The sequence below is a fragment of the Rhineura floridana genome, chromosome 13 (genome assembly GCF_030035675.1).
Source record: "Rhineura floridana isolate rRhiFlo1 chromosome 13, rRhiFlo1.hap2, whole genome shotgun sequence".
NCBI lineage: Eukaryota > Metazoa > Chordata > Lepidosauria > Squamata > Rhineuridae > Rhineura > Rhineura floridana.
The window spans coordinates 22,402,561-22,419,359 of NC_084492.1; the positions used below are offsets into that span (position 1 = coordinate 22,402,561).

Sequence of the window (16,799 nt, forward strand, 5' to 3'; positions counted from 1 at the left end):
CTTATCCCAGGGCCCAATATTGTATCAGGATCCCTATTGGCTCACGCTAACAGCGTGGCTTTTGAACGGGGACATTTAAGGTCTGCTGGCCTGTCTGATGCGGTTATTGACATTATCTTGGCCTCGAGACGACCATCCACCACCCGTATATATCAACATACTTGGGTGGCATTCTCCAGGTGGTGTCAGTCCCAGCACCTTGATCCTTCCCAGGCCACAATACAACAGGTGCTGCAATTCCTTCATAGGGGCCTCCTGATGGGACTTAGACCCAACACATTACGTAGACATGCGTCCACTCTGCCGTCCATTCTCTCAGTGTCCTCTGCTGGTGCTCCTGTTGCCTCGCATCCGTTCATCAAACGTTTTCTGAGGGGAACCACGTTATGCTCACCGGCTGTATTCCACCATTTTCCCTCATGGAGTTTGTCGAAGGTCCTACAGGCTTTACAACGCCCTCTGTTCGAGCCCCCTAGGACTGTGCCTTTACGTCTGTTGTCATTCAAGGTCCTGTTCCTGATCGCGATCACCTCTGCGAGACGAGTTTTGGAACTGGGCGCATTGTCTTCTGCCCACCATCTCTGTGTTTTCCATAAGGACTCTGTTGTGCTGAAGACTGATCCTTCCTTTCGTCCCAAGGTCAATTCAGTTTTCCATTGCAACCAGGACATTGTTCTTCCTTCATTTTGTCCGAATCCTACCCATCCTCTAGAGAAGGCTTGGCATTCATTGGATGTTTGGAGGGCTCTCAAGACCTACCTGTCTAGGACCCAGGATATACGACGAACTGAGTCTTTGTTTGTATCCTTTCATCCACGTTCTATGGGGCATAAAGTAGCTAATTCCCCCTTATCCTGCTGGTTGCGTGCATGTATTACCTTAGCCTATGAGTCCCTTAAGCTTCCAGTTCCAGCTAGTATAACAGCTCATTCCACTAGGTCAGCGGCCACTACGGCTGCTTTTGCTACCAACGCTCCTGTTGCTGATATTTGCAGAGCTGCTGTTTGGTCTACCCCTCACTCGTTTATAAGGCATTACAAAATAGATCGTTATGCCTCTGCCGATGCCTCTTTTGGCAGACGAGTGTTGCAACAGGTTTTTAATGATGATTAGTATGTGGGTGGTCCCTCCCTGTTATGGGCTGCTTTGGTACATCCCGCTTGATGGCAGTCCTCCTATGGAAAATGGACCATTGGTCTCACCTGAAGGGTGATTTTCATAGGAGGACTGCCATTACGACCCTCCCAGTTGGAGGATACGTAGATATTTTTTGGGGTTTTTTCATATATTCCTGTTACGCTATTATATTAGATTTATTAGTGAAGTCAAGACTGCTATTAATGTTATATTGCTACGTTAGAGTCATATTATTATGATTATTGCTATTGTGTTATGTCTTTGCTGGTAGGCCCGTTGGCCTTTTCTCCTGCATTTTTAGATATCTCTCTTTGGAGTCGCTGTGAATGAACTGGAGAGTGGAAGGGGCCTGACGCCCCTAGTCTTGACTTCAAAAACATTCTTGCCTTCGGACGATAGGTGAAGCTATAACCCGCTTGATGGCAGTCCTCCTATGAAAATCACCCTTCAGGTGAGACCAATGGTCCATTTTATTTTCAAGTTTTGCACTTCAGTTTCTCATATAAGCGTATGCCTTAGCTTTTAGTATAACAGTGCCTCATTTCTAAGTCTGTTCTCTGTATCATAAACATGTTTTTAACCATCTATAAAATGTTTTGGATCATTGCGTTTTATTTTTGTGTATTTTAGATAAAGTTACTTTTTTCTCTGAGCTAACAGAATAACTTTAGAGACATTTTGTTGAAGTAATTGTGTCCAAAGCCATGCAATTAAACATATAAATGTTTATATCGTGTTTGGGTGTCTAGATAAATGTGTAGTCTGCCCTTTGTTCTAGAACAAGGCATTGGTGCAAATACTGCACATTTGCAGAGAGAAGAGGGAAATTCAGATTCCAGTATTGGGTCTTCCTTCTATTATCCTTGGTTGCAGTCCCTGTGCATAGCCTACTGCAGCTAGCATTTCCCCTATACTGTCACGCCTTCATGCATGCAGTTTTGCATGCAGTTCACAGTACCTTTGTAAAATGAGCACGCTACAACTACAAAGATGGTGACCCTCTTTTGCATGTTCTGTTTAAAATGGTAGTGTAAAGAAATGGTTATTTATTTATAAAAAATATTTCTATATAGCAGTGTCATTAAAAAATATCACAGCACGGTGTACAACAAATATATGTGTGTGTGTATATTATTATATTATTCATGTATATCCCACCTTTTCCCGAGACTGGGACTCAAGGTGGCTTACAAAAATGAAAACAAATGCCGTTAAAAACTTATAAATAAAACATACAGAAGTTAATTAAAATGTAATTAAATTAACTATAAAATTGAAACCAGTTAAGATAGCAATTAAAAAAGCACAAAATCATCAGTAAAAACAGAACCATATTTAATAGCCCTGCAGTCAGTTCCCAAAAACCTGTCGGAACAGGAAAGTCTTCGTTACCTGCTGACAGAAGAACAGCAGGGAGGGAGCCAGTCTAACTTCCCTAGGAAGGGAGTTCCAGAGCCTTGGGGCAGCCACCAAGAAGGCTCTTTCCTGTGTTTCCACCAGATGTCCCTGTGATGGTGGCAGGACAGAGAGAAGGGCCTCCCCTGATGATCTCAGGGCTTGGATGGGCTCATATGGGAAAATATGGCTCTTCAGATAGCCTGGATCCAAGCCGTATAGGGCTTTATAGGTCATAACCGGCATTTTTAATTGACCTCGGAAACCACCCAGTAGCCAGTGGAGCTGTTGTAAGTCATGTGCTCCCTTTAACCAGCCCCAGTTAACAATCTAGCTACAGCTCTTTGGACCAGCTGAAGTTTCAAAACATTCTTCAAAGGCAGTCCCACATAGAGTGTGCTACAATAATCCAAACAGAATGTGACTAAGGCAAGTGTCACTGTGACCAAATCAGACATCTCCAGGAATCGCTGGCTAACTATAACGAAAACTTTGTTTTCTTCAGTTGTCTGTATAAGCTTGACAGCATAGAAAAGATTTCAGCAAACATTTAAAATTAATGCAGAAGACGCCTGCTGAATCTCTATTGTAATAGCATTCCACAAGACAGGGCCGATAACACTAAGATGACCCTCACCAACCTGGGGGTATCATGGATAAAGCAGCAGAGATTCTTGGGTGTACGTGTCCAAATTACAGCACAATCCTAGGCATGCCCACTTAGAAGTAAGTCCCATTGTGTTCAGTGGGGCTTACTCCCAGGTAAGTGGGTGTAGGACTGCAGCTTAGGGCCAAACTAGATGTGAAATTAAATATATCTTTGCATTTACTGTACAGGTTTAAAAATATGTAAATAGCATCAAAGGAGCAGGAGTTGATAATTACCAGGATCTCATAAGGTGTGGAAGGGAGGGAGATCTTTTTCTTTTCTTACTGGAATCCCAAGGGCCCCCACAAAGATGCTGTTTGCATTGGGAGAACCTCCCATAGGTGCAATAGGGGAAAGAGTTAAATTCCTTCTCCATACCTACTGCGGTTCTGATAATTATCAGCCACCCCTCCCCCATCTGATGGTACTTATACTTATAAAAACCTGGGCTAAATACAAAGGTGCATTTAATGTCGTGTTTAGTTTGGCCTTTGTTTGTTTGAAGCCTGTTTGGGTTGTAGTCAAAGCTTAGTGCACAGTTCTTCATACCACATGAAGGAGGTTTGATGCTGTTTAGAATGGAGGAGAATCTTTTCACTGAATAATTTGTTATAATTGAGCTTTTCCAGTAACCATTTTGTGAATTCTAATTGTTTATTTCTAAAAAAGGAAATAGTACTTTTATTTGATGCCTGTTTTTCATTATTCTTCTCTGTAGTCAGTTGCAACAGGAACAGGAAAAGAGAGAGACAGAGTCACAGCAGTTAATGGGAAAGCTAGCAACTGTGCAGGGAGAAAAAAAGCGCATCCTTATAGAGAAAAATGACCTGGCAGCTGAAAACAAGGTTCTAGAAGCTGAGCTGGAAATGGCACAGCAGACAAAGAGGTTTGCCTATCTTCTGGCTTGTTCCTTTTGGTTATTTTTTTCCTCCCATACGTAAGAATTTGTAACCTAGTTGTGCAAAAACCAAATTATTGGGCTGCATTGGACAACTGAAATTTTGTATAGATGAGCAGTGTGTGTTTAAATAAGAGAAATCTCAGCTTGTGTTTTAAATAAATAGATTTCTAGTCCTCATAATTAAGAAGAAAGTGTGAAAATAGCATCATACTGAGCTGATTTCAAATATCATGCAGGATAGTATTTTAATATTTGCACACTGCTAAAACTTGTGAGATGCTTATCTTTCCCATATAACTGCAGGAGTAGCAATTATTTTTGCCTACTCTGAAATCAGCTCTAGGACTCTTTTGGTTTGTTTTTTCTGTACAAAGTGATTATATTCCTTTTCAGTGTGTGTTAAAAGCTTCTCTCCTGACTTACTGCTGGTCCCATAGTAAAATGTCTGGTGTAAAGTGGCAGAAGCGCAAAGTGTGAGGGATGAGAGGTAGGGGGTATAGGGAGAGGAAGCAATGCTGACCAGCCACAATCAAAATATATTTAACCATATATGTTTACATTTTTGTAATTGTAAAGTTTATAAAATTTACAAATAAGTATCTAGTACTTGTCAGTTATCCTGGTGCCTCTTAACTCATTGGCCAGATCATTGGGAAGCAGAAACAAGGGGCTGCATTCAACATAGTGCTAAGGCTAAGATTCTGTCAGCACAAGGATTTCTACTTGTGCGACAGAACAATCTTCCCCTCTCCTTCCCCTGTGTGCCCCCTAAATCTGTTCTAGGGGTTTCTCCAAGCCTCCAGAACAGATTTGGGATGGTACAGGACACATGAGGAAATCCTGTTGTGCTAGTGTTAATCTGCACTAGTGCAAAAAGTTAGTTTTCTTCTTAGTGAGCCATTGGATAGAATCCATATGTCCATGGTTTTCCTTAACATTTTTAGAAATAAAGGGACAGTTCTTTATGAAAGCTAAAATTTCAAAGAATGGGCCTAGAATATCCCTGAAGGGGCCAGACCCCCATGGGTATTGCCCAGATTGTTGCATATAGTCTCAGCTATAACTCATGGATTTATTACACACAATTGTTTATTCAGTACCTCTATGTACTAGATAGATCATCTACAGGGAATCAAGATCTGGCACGTAGAGCTACTGAAATAATAGTAGTCATATGTAATTGTAATGTAGATTTTCTGTAAGTGGTGTAACCTATTAGGTTAAATATATTAAAAAATATAATTGGAGGCATTTTAAGTGATTGCTTAAGATGGTATAATTCAACTGAAGTCATAGAGGGTGTTGAATTGCACCAGAGTTGAACTACAATATTTATGATCCTAAATTGCTTCCTAAGAGCTCTTTCTGCCTTCCAAAATAACTTATAGACGGTCACAGAAGAAAATAAGTATTCTGCAACAGCAGCTGGAAGAAGCAATGGAACAGGAGATGACAGCACGCCAGTATCTAGCAAACCTGATCAACTTGGCAGAAAATATAACTCAAGAACGTGACCGTCTTTTAAACTTGGTAATTTTTTTTAAAAAAACTGTTACCTATACATGGTTCAACAAAATTACTATTAAGGATTCAAACCCCTGTTTATATCATGAATGGGACAGTGTTTTGAACACTAAAGACCATGTCTGAAAGATACCTGTTGGTGTAATCCTATGCAGATTTAAATCTGAAAGCAAGTACCATTGAGATCAGTAGGACTTGTTTCTAAGTAAAAGTCTATATTTTGGGGTTGCATGTCTAAGAATTACAGCTGACTTGATTGTTTGAGTTTTGTGTTAACATGAATTACATACCATTCTCCTGAAAATGGCAGGTGCCAAACTCTGATTATTAGTCATGCTCCAGTTTAAGAATAACATTAATGAATGTTACTGGAGTACAGATCACAGACATTTCAGGCGTGAATTTTTAGATTTGGGGAGCAATCCTAAGAACAGCCGATGTCCAGTAGAGCTTAATGGTGTAGTGGGGCCATGTCCACAGATCTACTGAGCATGCCAGTCGGGATAGAAAGTGGATGAGGCAGTCAGATTGCTGCACCAGCCATCATATGACAGAAGTATGAAAGCATCCTGGGCTGGCTCAGTCCCTTACTTCCCAAATATCCCGTCTTAGGCTGGCCTCTGCTGGTTCTGCCAATGGCATTTCTGCTTGCCTGATTGTTCAGCGGGTGAAAGAGGGATCACTCCACAGGTGGGAGGCCTGCAAAGGCCAGGAGGACTGGATGGAGGGATACCTCAGCCCAATCCAGATCACCCCTGGCACAGTGCACAGGGGGTTTGGATTACTCTGCCAATCAGGAAGCAAATTATCTTCATGTTAAAAGGAGCTAGTCTAGATTTGAACAACCACTTGACCCCCACCCTTTTTTTCCAAAGAGGCCAGGAAAGGTGTAAAATGATTTAATGTGTTGCCTACCCTGATGACTGAAATGTCAGAATGAAATTTGATGGAAGGCTGTAGCTCTGTGGTAGAACATCTTCTTTGCATGCACCATTTCCAAGGAAGCCAGAAAGGATATAAACACACTATAATGTGATTTGTAAACTGAGGCCTGTTGAACATTGTTGATCTAGTATAAATGATGCAGGCTTTTCGAACAAAGGTTGTTTCCCTGGGCGGGGGGTGGCGGTGGCGGCATACTGATACCATTGAAAATAAAGTAGCACTTCTGGCATGGAGTAGTTTGGTACCCCTGCTTGGATCTTACAGCCTACAACAAAATGCTTTACAAACAGACCCTGACTATGAATTCACAATCTTAGACAGAGAATTATATTTTTAAAAGATTATTGGCGAGGGAGAAACAAGGAGAGGAATGCAAACTGCAGCAGTTAATGGTTTGGTCCGCTCCACCAGTTTGTGTAAAACAATCCTTTATTTTTGAAACTATCTTTTATATTTAGTCCCATTCATTAGAGGATTTGTTATAGGAGCAGAGTCAGGGAATGGGATGCTTCTGTGCTTCCTGTCCTGTTTTTCTCAGTTTGCCATTTTTATTATTCATTCGTTTCATAGGTTTTATGCAAGGTTAAAATAGTACAGCAGACCTTGGCACAAAGTGCAGTTAAAAACAGTTCACTGGCATTTAGCCTACCCTCAGCATGATAAACAAATGATTCTTTTGAAACCAGTGAACTGGGTGTAGAGCATTTTCATTAATTCATTTAACAATAATGAGAGATCCGTAGACTATTGCTTTGCATTGTTGTCCACAGAATTGCTATGATTGAAATCTATTGCTAAAGTGGTTGAGTTTGGAAAATTAGTCAACATTTTTTGAGGGGGAGTGTTTCATAACTGATGAAAGTATTTATTCTCTAATGCATTTTTCCTACATGTGGGTTTCATATGATTTCTATAATTTCTACTAGTTAGTCTGATACATTCAAAACATCTTGAATTCACAAGTCTCCTGAATGATCTTTTCAGATTGAGTGCAGTAATAGGGAAGGACCATAGCTCTGTGGTAAAGCATATGCTTTGCATGCCCATTGCAGATTCAGTTCCTGGTAAAAGGATCTCTGATAACAAGTGATGGGAAAGACACACAGATGTTTGCGGGAGGTCTGTGAGTGGCATGGTTATTCTGACTGTTGCTGCTGAATTATTTTAATGTGATGTGATGTAATTATGTTTAAATTAATTGTTTTATTATTCTGTTGTGTGCTCATTTCCCTGGGTTCCTATGGGTTAAAGGGCAGTCTGTAAATAATAAATATATAAATAAATCAGTAGGATAAATTTCAGAATAGCAAAATCTTTTGCAAATTTACCTTATTCCCCCCTTTTTTTCTAGACCAGTTCTTTGGAAAAAGAGAAGAATGGGGTTCTCAACAAAATAATAGAAGGAAATGTGCGTCTAGGAAGGTTAGAAGAGAAAGTAAAGGTAAGTAAAGTTTGTAAATATATATGGTACATTACAATACTTCAGTTTGTATATGGCATTTATTTTTAGAAGTGCTGTCACAAATACGTGTTTTTTAAAAAAAACTCTAATATTCACTTATTTCATACAGCTTTTGGCTGATACATGCAGTACATTTCTGCAGTAACAGGATGCACTGGGAAAATGTGTCTGAACTATAATGCTGTAAAGTGCTATGAGAATGGTTTTTTTTTTCATTTGTGCTTTTACTGGATATTCCTGCCCTTGTTCTATTGGTCTTTTTCCTAAAGTTCTGCAGTAAACAGGGATGTGAAATGGAGCTTCCTTGTTTTATAGCCTATAACAACTGTGGGGATCTGGAGTGTTTACCTAGAACAACTACAGAAGTAAAAGACCTCTTTAGCTTTATAACTCAGGTAGATCGATTTATGAGGGGATCTTAGGACCTGTTTTTTATTGAGCATGTCATTTATGACATTGTGGGACCAGGAAGCATTATTCCCCTCCAACAATATTTTAACCTCTCTCCGCCCCCACCCTCTTTAACACCTGAGAAAGGGGCATTGCATAAAGTGAGTTTTTGTTAGAGAGAAAAGTCTTCACTCAGATGGGTTTTCATCTTCCATATAGAGATTCTGCAGTGGGATGGAACCAGTTCTTTTCTTTGTTTTACCATTGACAGAATGGGAAGAATAATGACAGATTTTCATATGATCATTGTAAGAATTAATAAAATCTGATTTAATCCAAGGTACCTATTTTGCTTGCAAATTTATTCTCAGCATTCGTTTTCTGGGGAAAATGAAAATTTCCTTCACCCCTAAAACTATGTCATGAATGTCTCCATCTGTCATCCATGTTCATCTACTTCACAGAATTTTTGTGAAGGTGAAAGTAGAGATTCTAATCAAAAGGCATGTTACATGTGTTGTGTACAACTAAAGCCACATACAGGGAGCTGCTTGGATTGACCTTGTATGTGCAATATGTATTTATCGTTAAATTGCTATCCTGCCCTTCTTCCCAAAAGAGCCGAGGGTGGCAAACAATAAAATAGCAAAACAATGCAAAGGTTTGTTTGTTTTTAAATTTAAAACATATGAAAACATGTTAAAAACAATCAAATATCCTCTCAGTTAATCATTTCAACTTTGCTAAGAACAGTATATTTTACCCATCAAATGCCTGGGTGAATAGGAATGTTTTAAAATTCCTCCTAAATTTAATCATGGAGGGAGACAGCAACTCACTAGAGAGGGCATTCCATAAACGGGAGACCACTATCAAGAAGGCCCTGTCACAGCTCAGCAGCAACTGGGCAGCATTGATGGTTGATACTGGAGTAGGTGATGTTTTAAGTACTTGTGTCTCAAGCAGCTTAGGACTCGTACACTGATACTCACACCTTGAACTGTGTCTGGAAGGGCACTGGCAGCTGGTACAGCATTTTCAGGACTGGTGACACATGGTTCCATTGGGCTGCCCTAATCAACTTAGCAGTTGCATTCTGAACTAGCTGCAGCTTCCAAACAATCTTCAGGAGCAACCACATGTAGAGTGCAATGCAGTAGTCCAGGCAGGAGATCACTAGAGCATGAACAACTGAGGCCACACTATCCTGGTCCAGAAACAACCGTAGTAGGCAAACTAGCCTAAGGTGGGCATAAGCTGTCTTAGACACATGACCCATTTGAGACTTCAGTGACAGGTTGGAATCCGTGGATACTCCCAGACTGAACCTGTTCTTTCAGAATGAGTGCAACCCCCAGAATATGTTCTCCACCTAATTCCCAAACACAGGAACCACACCCACAACATCTGGGTCTTGTCAGGATTCACCACTGCTTCCAGACCAACAGCTTCTCCTGATTGGGATAGAGGAGAGAGATAGAGCTGCATGTTGCTAACATACGGGTAACATTGTGTTCCAGATCCCTGAATGACACTCCCAGTGGTTTCATATAGATGTTGAATAGCTTAGGGGACAGAATGGACCCCTGTGGGGACCCCACAGCCCAAAAGCCATGGAGTTGAGCAACAGCCCCCTAGCACTACTTTCTGGTAATAATCATGCAGGTAGGAGCTGTTGTGATTCATTGCCTCCAATGTCCAACTCCCTGGGTTGTCCCGGAAGGGCATCATAGTTAATGGTATCTAAAGCTGCTGAGAAGTCAAGAACCAACAGGTTCACATTCCCCCAGTTTCTCTCATCAAGTCCGAGAGGTCCTCAGAAAACCAAGGAGCCTCTGGAACTTCTCATGGTTGGAGAAGACGCTTAGGAGCAATTATGTCAATGACCCTCTCCATCTAACCATTCCACAGTGAGACTTGAACTTGACAGGAGCACCGGTCATGCTGTCTGGAAAATTCCTCAGAGCATTCAGGAATCCATCAGGTTCCACGTAGGGCTGCAGTAACCTAAGCAATCCCCCACCCTTGCAAACAGTCAGTTACAGCCAGTCCATATTTCAGGAAATGATTTGTCTTTGATATGGGGTGATAATCACCTCTCTGATCACTGGATAGTGTATGTAAATGCGTATTCCCATCTTGTTGTGTTTATCCTATGTAGAGATACGAAGGATTGTTTCATGTTGGTTGGGTACACATGATGATTTGTATCTGCATGCACATGTGCATACAGCTATCTTATAGAATCATAGAATAGTAGAGTTGGAAGGGGCCTATAAGGCCATCAAGTCCAACTCCCTGCGCAGTGCAGGAATCCAAATCAAAGCATTCCCGACAGATGACTGTCCAGCTGCCTCTTGAATGCCTCCAGTGTTGGAGAGCCCACTGCCTCTCTAGGTAATTGGTTCCATTGTCATATGGCTCTAACAGTTAGGACATTTTTCCTGATGCCCAGTCGAAATCTGGCTTCCTGCAACTTGAGGCCATTATTCAGTGTCCTGCACTCTGGAACGATCAAGAAGAGATCCCGGCCCTCCTCTGTGTGACAACCTTTCATGTACTTGAAGAGTGCTATCATATCTCCCCTCAGTCTTCTCTGTTCCAGGCTAAACATGCCCAGTTCTTTCAGTCTCTCCTGATAGGGCTTTGTTTCCAGTCCCCTGATCATTCTTGTTGCCCTCTTCTGAACCTGTTCCAGATTGTCTGCATCCGTTTTGAAGTGCAGAGACCAGAACTGGATGCAGTATTCAAGATGAGACCTAACCAGTGCTGAATTGACACAAAAGATAGAGCTGTGAATCTTCCCCCATCCCCTTATATAACAGCAAGTATAGCACTATGTGATGGCACACAAGTTACTAAACTACAAAAATAGACTAAACCAAACTGGTATAATTTGAGCCAGAGATATCAGTTTTGTGACAGCCTTTTAGCATGACCTATGACCTGCTTGGTTGAAGTTCTCTTTAGAATTTCCAGTTTGCCCAGATTAATTAGCAATTATTCTTGTATTAAATTATTGGCATACTTGCTGTTCTGTGTGCATTTGTGTATTTGCCAATAGGTCTACTTTGAAAACGTGTTTAGAGTGTGTTTCTGAATCCTTTACACGTTTCTTTAAAAAAATCATAAGTGTAGATATAAAGCTATGGGTTGTATCCAAGTACTACTCAGAGTAGATCCATTAAAATTAATGGACCTGAGTTACCATCTCCATTAATTTCACTGGGTTTACTCTGAGGACTAGCATTGAATGCAACCCTATATTTTCAGTACAAGCTTGTAAGTGGTATTGCAATAACAATTACATATTTTCATATTAGAGCTATAACATTTGATTTGCATTTTAGATGTTGTAAAAGAATGTCAGTTTAATTTTTCTGCAGCAATTCCTATAGTGATAAACATCATAGCCTTTTAGCATTAAATTACAGCACACTGGGACGGTTTTGCCCTTTCAGTTTCACAAGCTTGTTTTGCATTCTCTTTCTTCCATCTAGCCTTAAGATAAATATTTGATTAAAAGCAGGAGTCCTGGAGTTAAATTGGCAGTTGGGCTACTTTTGTTTCTCTCTCTCTCTCAAGTCTTAGAAGAAAAATGCTAGCTGAGTGTAACTTTCCACTAATCAAAATACTTAAATCCTTCATAAATATGGATGAACTGTTTGAACTTCTAAGGTTCTTCAGTTAAGTATTTAATTTAGAGAAAAATAGCAAACAGCCCAATCCACTTGTACAGTACTGTGTGCATGTACAATGGGCAAATCCTGGTAACTGAGGGCCAAATAACACTATCTGCTGCAGATGAGTAATTGAATGTCTGTTGCAATGAAAACTGTAAAGCACAATGGGAATACGCATATCTACAAAATTGTAGTAGATTAGTGCCAGGGAGTTACAGCCATTTGTGGTGCCACAGCAGATGTCCTCAGGTTGTTTGGGGCACGTTTTTCTCTATCACACTTTATGGAGTTCTTTGCAGCAGACTTGTCTGCTATATCCAGCCTGAGTCAGCCCTAAGGATACTGCTTATCCAACTGCTGCTTATCTCAAACAAAATAAATTTGCTCCTGGATAATGTCGAGTATAAAAGGCTTGACCCTTATTATAATTTTCTAAATTGTTTCATTAAAATAAAAGAGGGAATATGTTTAAAGCTTTACCTCTTGATACTGTTAGGACGGTTTCCCTAAATAATAATATACAGTGACCTGGTTCACACGTAATAGTAATCCAAATGAGCAAGCATGCTGGTGTACTGTGAGAAAATTGTAGCTACCTTGCCCCCCACTCCTTCTGCAGCTGCACTACTGAGACCTAAGCCATGGTTTACTTAGCATTACATCTCAACCTGGGCCTGTGGTTTGTCTCGCTTCACACAAACCATGAGCTGTAACCAAGGTTTGTTTGTGGCTTACTGTTTGTTTGTGGGAGACAAACTACGAAGCCCAGCGTCAGATGTACTGCTCAACTGCTGCCATGCTACTGGGTTTAGCTCCCAGTAGCATGGTAGCAGCAGGGGAGGAGCAGAGTGGCTGCAATTTTCTTACTGTGCCCCAGCACACTTGCTTGTTCATACTAAGCCATAGGTTAGCTTAATGCAGATTTGGGGAATTGGATCTGGCCAGTAGACCAGATTCAGAACACCCCCACGCCCTGTGGGCTATATTGACAAGTGGATGAGGTTGTCCACCTGACATCAGGTGACAGCTTCAAAGGAAGAATCAGGAGCACATTCTTAAGTGCTCTCCCAAATCTTCCTTTGCAGATGTAGCTTGTTTAAGCTACATCTGCAAAGGAAGAATTGGGAGCACACACACTGACTGCACTCCTGATTCTTCCTTTTCAGCTGTAATTTAGCGTTTTTTGAATTTGGTGTGTTTTTCTATCACTGCAGAACAACAGAAAAAGGGGCCAAATTCAAAAAGAGTAGCTGGAAGGGAGTCATTGGAAGCGTATTTAGAGAGCAGTCCTGATTCTTCCTTTTCATTTTGTCCCGTAGAATTACCTACCCTGTGGCTGGCATCATGACATTACATGATGGACAGATGGGCTTAGTTTGAGTCAGACCACACTGTTGGCTAAATTGGGAGCTCTGATGGGCCTAATTAGGCCCACTGGCTGAAGGTTCCCTTCCATTGGTACAGCATTATGTGCAAACTAGTGATGTCATACCATTGTGATGTAATCATAGAATAGTAGAGTTGGAAGGGGCCTATAAGACCATCGAGTCCAATTGTAATGTCTCGTACAGAAGAGGGAACTTAAATTAGGCCACCAAAAAGCAAGACTGAATATAAAAGCCCTGAGATTCTTCCAGAAAATGTTTTGTGTTCAGCAACGGAAAGGAAGATCCACATCTTCCTATGAGACATCCACGAAGAAGGTGGCACAGCTGAATAATTAAGAGGTCTTTCTCAGCTGATTTGATAGATGCAACAGGATGCAAGCAAGCTTCTGTTTTGATCACAGTTTGCAGTTTGGAAGCCAGCATCAGGAATGGTTGTTTTCATGCCCTTCTCTTGTCAGCTGTAATAATGGTTTAGCAGTGCGAATGCCAACTAAGTTCTTTATTAAACTAGATTTGCAACTGTGCTTCCAATTCTGTTTAAGCTAAGGGATCCCAGATAGTGCTAATCATGGTAAACATTTTTGCAGATGTAACACTAAGCCATGATCAGGTCCAACAAGGAAAGGAAGGGGATACAGTAATATCTCAGTTAGCAAAGTACATGCATTCCTGGATATTTCTTCTTTAACAGAAACTTAGGTACCAGAGGTCAGAGCTTGGAAAAGTTACTTTTTTGAACTACAACTCCCATCAGCCCCAGCCAGCATGGCCACTGGATTGGGCTGATGGGCGTTGTAGTTCAAAAAAGTAACTTCCAAGCTCTGCCAGAGGTAGGAATAACACGGAAAGAATAGGGAGAGGTTCCTACACCACAAAAAAGAAGAAGAGCAGTTCAACATATTTCAGCAAAAGTTTTATTCAAAACTAACAATACGCATCTCTGAAATGAAACAACCAGGTCTCTCTCCCTCTCCCCCCGCCATTCTCCCCTACACTCAAGGAGGTCCGGTTTTTCCAGGGCACCCAAAGCACTTTTTGCTGCAGAGGCGCAGAATTCCATTCCAGCCACACATGAGAGAGCTGCCTGTAGCAGGTGCAATTCAATAAACAAGGAGCCACATTCTGACTATGTCAGAGTATGTGCCCCCCCCACACACACACGTTCCCCACACCCCAAAAAAGACTTTGTTAAAAGGAGCTTCTTTCCTGGAGGATTTGTTAACGGAGGTATTACTGTATTTGTGTCAGAAAGGTGAGACTGGTTCCAGATTTACAAAACTCGAGTTTTCAGGGACACAGTCTTGCACCTGTGCCACATTTTAAATATGTTCATTGGGGCTTACTCTCAGGTTGTGACAGTAAGACAAAATTATACATTGGTTTTGCGCATGCTTTGCAAGCGGAAGGTCCCAGGTTCAGTTCCTGCATTCAGTAGCTGGTGATGGAAAAGACCTTTCTCTGCCTGAAACCCTAGAGAGCTGCTAACAGAGTAGATAATGCTGGGCTACGTGGGCATATATTCTGGCCAGACATAAGGTAGCTTCCTATGTTCCTGTAGGCTATAAAAGAGCTACAGGCTGTAGCCCTGTTGAAAAAGTATATACTAAGCTGTTAACACTCTAGCAAATTATCCAGTCCCTCTGAAACTGAGCCATGTAAGTACAATTTCTGATAGGATAAAGCTAAATTCTTGTGACTTGTGTATGCCATATTCCACTGCGTGCGTCCAGCTCCAAATTTAGTCTTCTATGGACTGCTTAGAGACCATCTCTCCCTATGCGAGTCCCCACAGCTATTTTCCTTAGGTAGTCCGACATCACGTGGGATATAGCACCATCTAGCGTCTGAAGGCAAGAATGGATCGAAGTCAAGACGGGGCATCGAGCCCCTCCCACTCCAGTTCATTCTTGCCTTCCTTCGTTCGAGGCTTTTGGATCTGCTAGCTAGCTAAGTTGGAGTGTGTGGGATTGTACTTTTCTTCTTGTTTCCTCTCTCCCTCATCCTCTCTTTTATATATCTGGGACGTTATTTTTTGGGGGGGGATTTTATTTTTAACTCATTTTTGCCTCCCCCTTTTAGTCCCTTTGTTGGGGAATCCGTCGGCTGCCGTTTCCCCTTTTGGCTCCCGTCTCTCTGAGACGAGCCTTCCCTGAGAGCCGCAGCTGCGGCTCTCTCTCTTCAGCCCGTTTTTTCCCTGTTTTTTCTCCATCGGTCTCCCTTCCACAGGCGACGACCGATTTTGTTGGGCTCACCTCTCCCTTTGGACGAGCCTTTCTGAGAGCCGCGAATGCGGCTCTCTCTTCAGGCCTTGCTTTGCCTTGCCGCCACTTTCACGCAGCGGCCGTCTTTTTAATTGTTTTTTGCCTTGCCGGGAGCCGCAGCTGCGGCTCCTCTAACAACTGCTTTCGGCGGCTGCTGCCTTTTTTATTATTTTTTGCCTCGCAGGGAGCCGTGGCTGCGGATCCTTTAACAACCGTTTTTTCGGCAGGGGCTGCTATTGGGCTGTGGCAAAAGGTGGCTGCTTCCCTTAGCAAGTAGCGGTTGGAGCTCGCTTTCGCGGCTCCTCTGCTGGCATTTCTCTGCCTTGAGGCTCTTCAGGTGGCCGTGGGAGGACCCCCCCCGGCTCTTTTTTACCAGTTCGCAGCCTTTACTGTAAAGCACGTCACTTGCTGCGCTTCGAGCTGTCTCTTGCTCCTCCTCCCCTATCTGTCTGCCTGACTCCTGCCGCGACTGTTATAGGCCTTCTGGAGCACTAGAATCCTTGCCTACCCGCTATTGTGCCTTCTTCCTGGCCGCCATTTTGATTGAAATTCCCACCCTTTTTCGTGGGCGCCATTTTGATCTGCCCATTTTTCCCGCCCTTTCTGTTCTCCTTCACTTGTTTATACAGTTATTTAGTCAGGCTATCCAAGTGCCTGTAGGACTTATTTTTACAACAAGTGCCTCTGCACAGCAACTGCATATTCGGACTGCACCTTGAAATTATCTGCGCCACAGCTGCATATTGGAACTGTACGCCACACCGCACCCCCCACCTCTGTGCGTGTGTTGGTGATGGTACTCCGCCACACCACACCCACCACCTCTGTGCGTGTGTTGGTGTTATATATACCGTGTGTTGGTGAAAGTCCCTTGCCGCACCGCACCCCCCACCTCTGTGCGTGTGTTGGTATTTATATATATATATATATATATATATATATATATATATATATATATATATAGCATTGCTGGGCGCTCAGAATGGCGGATCAACACTCAGATACACATTCAGCAGCGGCTACAAGACCCTGCAAGTCCTCGCATCATAAGTCTGCAAATCAAA

General features: G+C 42.1%; 1 protein-coding gene across 2 annotated transcripts in view; it reads left to right on the forward strand.

Annotated features, from left to right (window-relative positions):
• CEP89 (centrosomal protein 89) overlaps positions 1–16,799 on the forward strand; it is a 104,336-nt gene that overhangs the window by 50,825 nt on the left and 36,712 nt on the right. For both annotated transcript variants that reach the window (XM_061594048.1, XM_061594049.1), the window contains 3 exons: positions 3,900–4,067; positions 5,471–5,612; positions 7,903–7,992. In XM_061594048.1, coding sequence (XP_061450032.1) covers positions 3,900–4,067; positions 5,471–5,612; positions 7,903–7,992 — 400 coding nt within the window. The remainder of the gene's footprint in view (positions 1–3,899; positions 4,068–5,470; positions 5,613–7,902; positions 7,993–16,799) is intronic.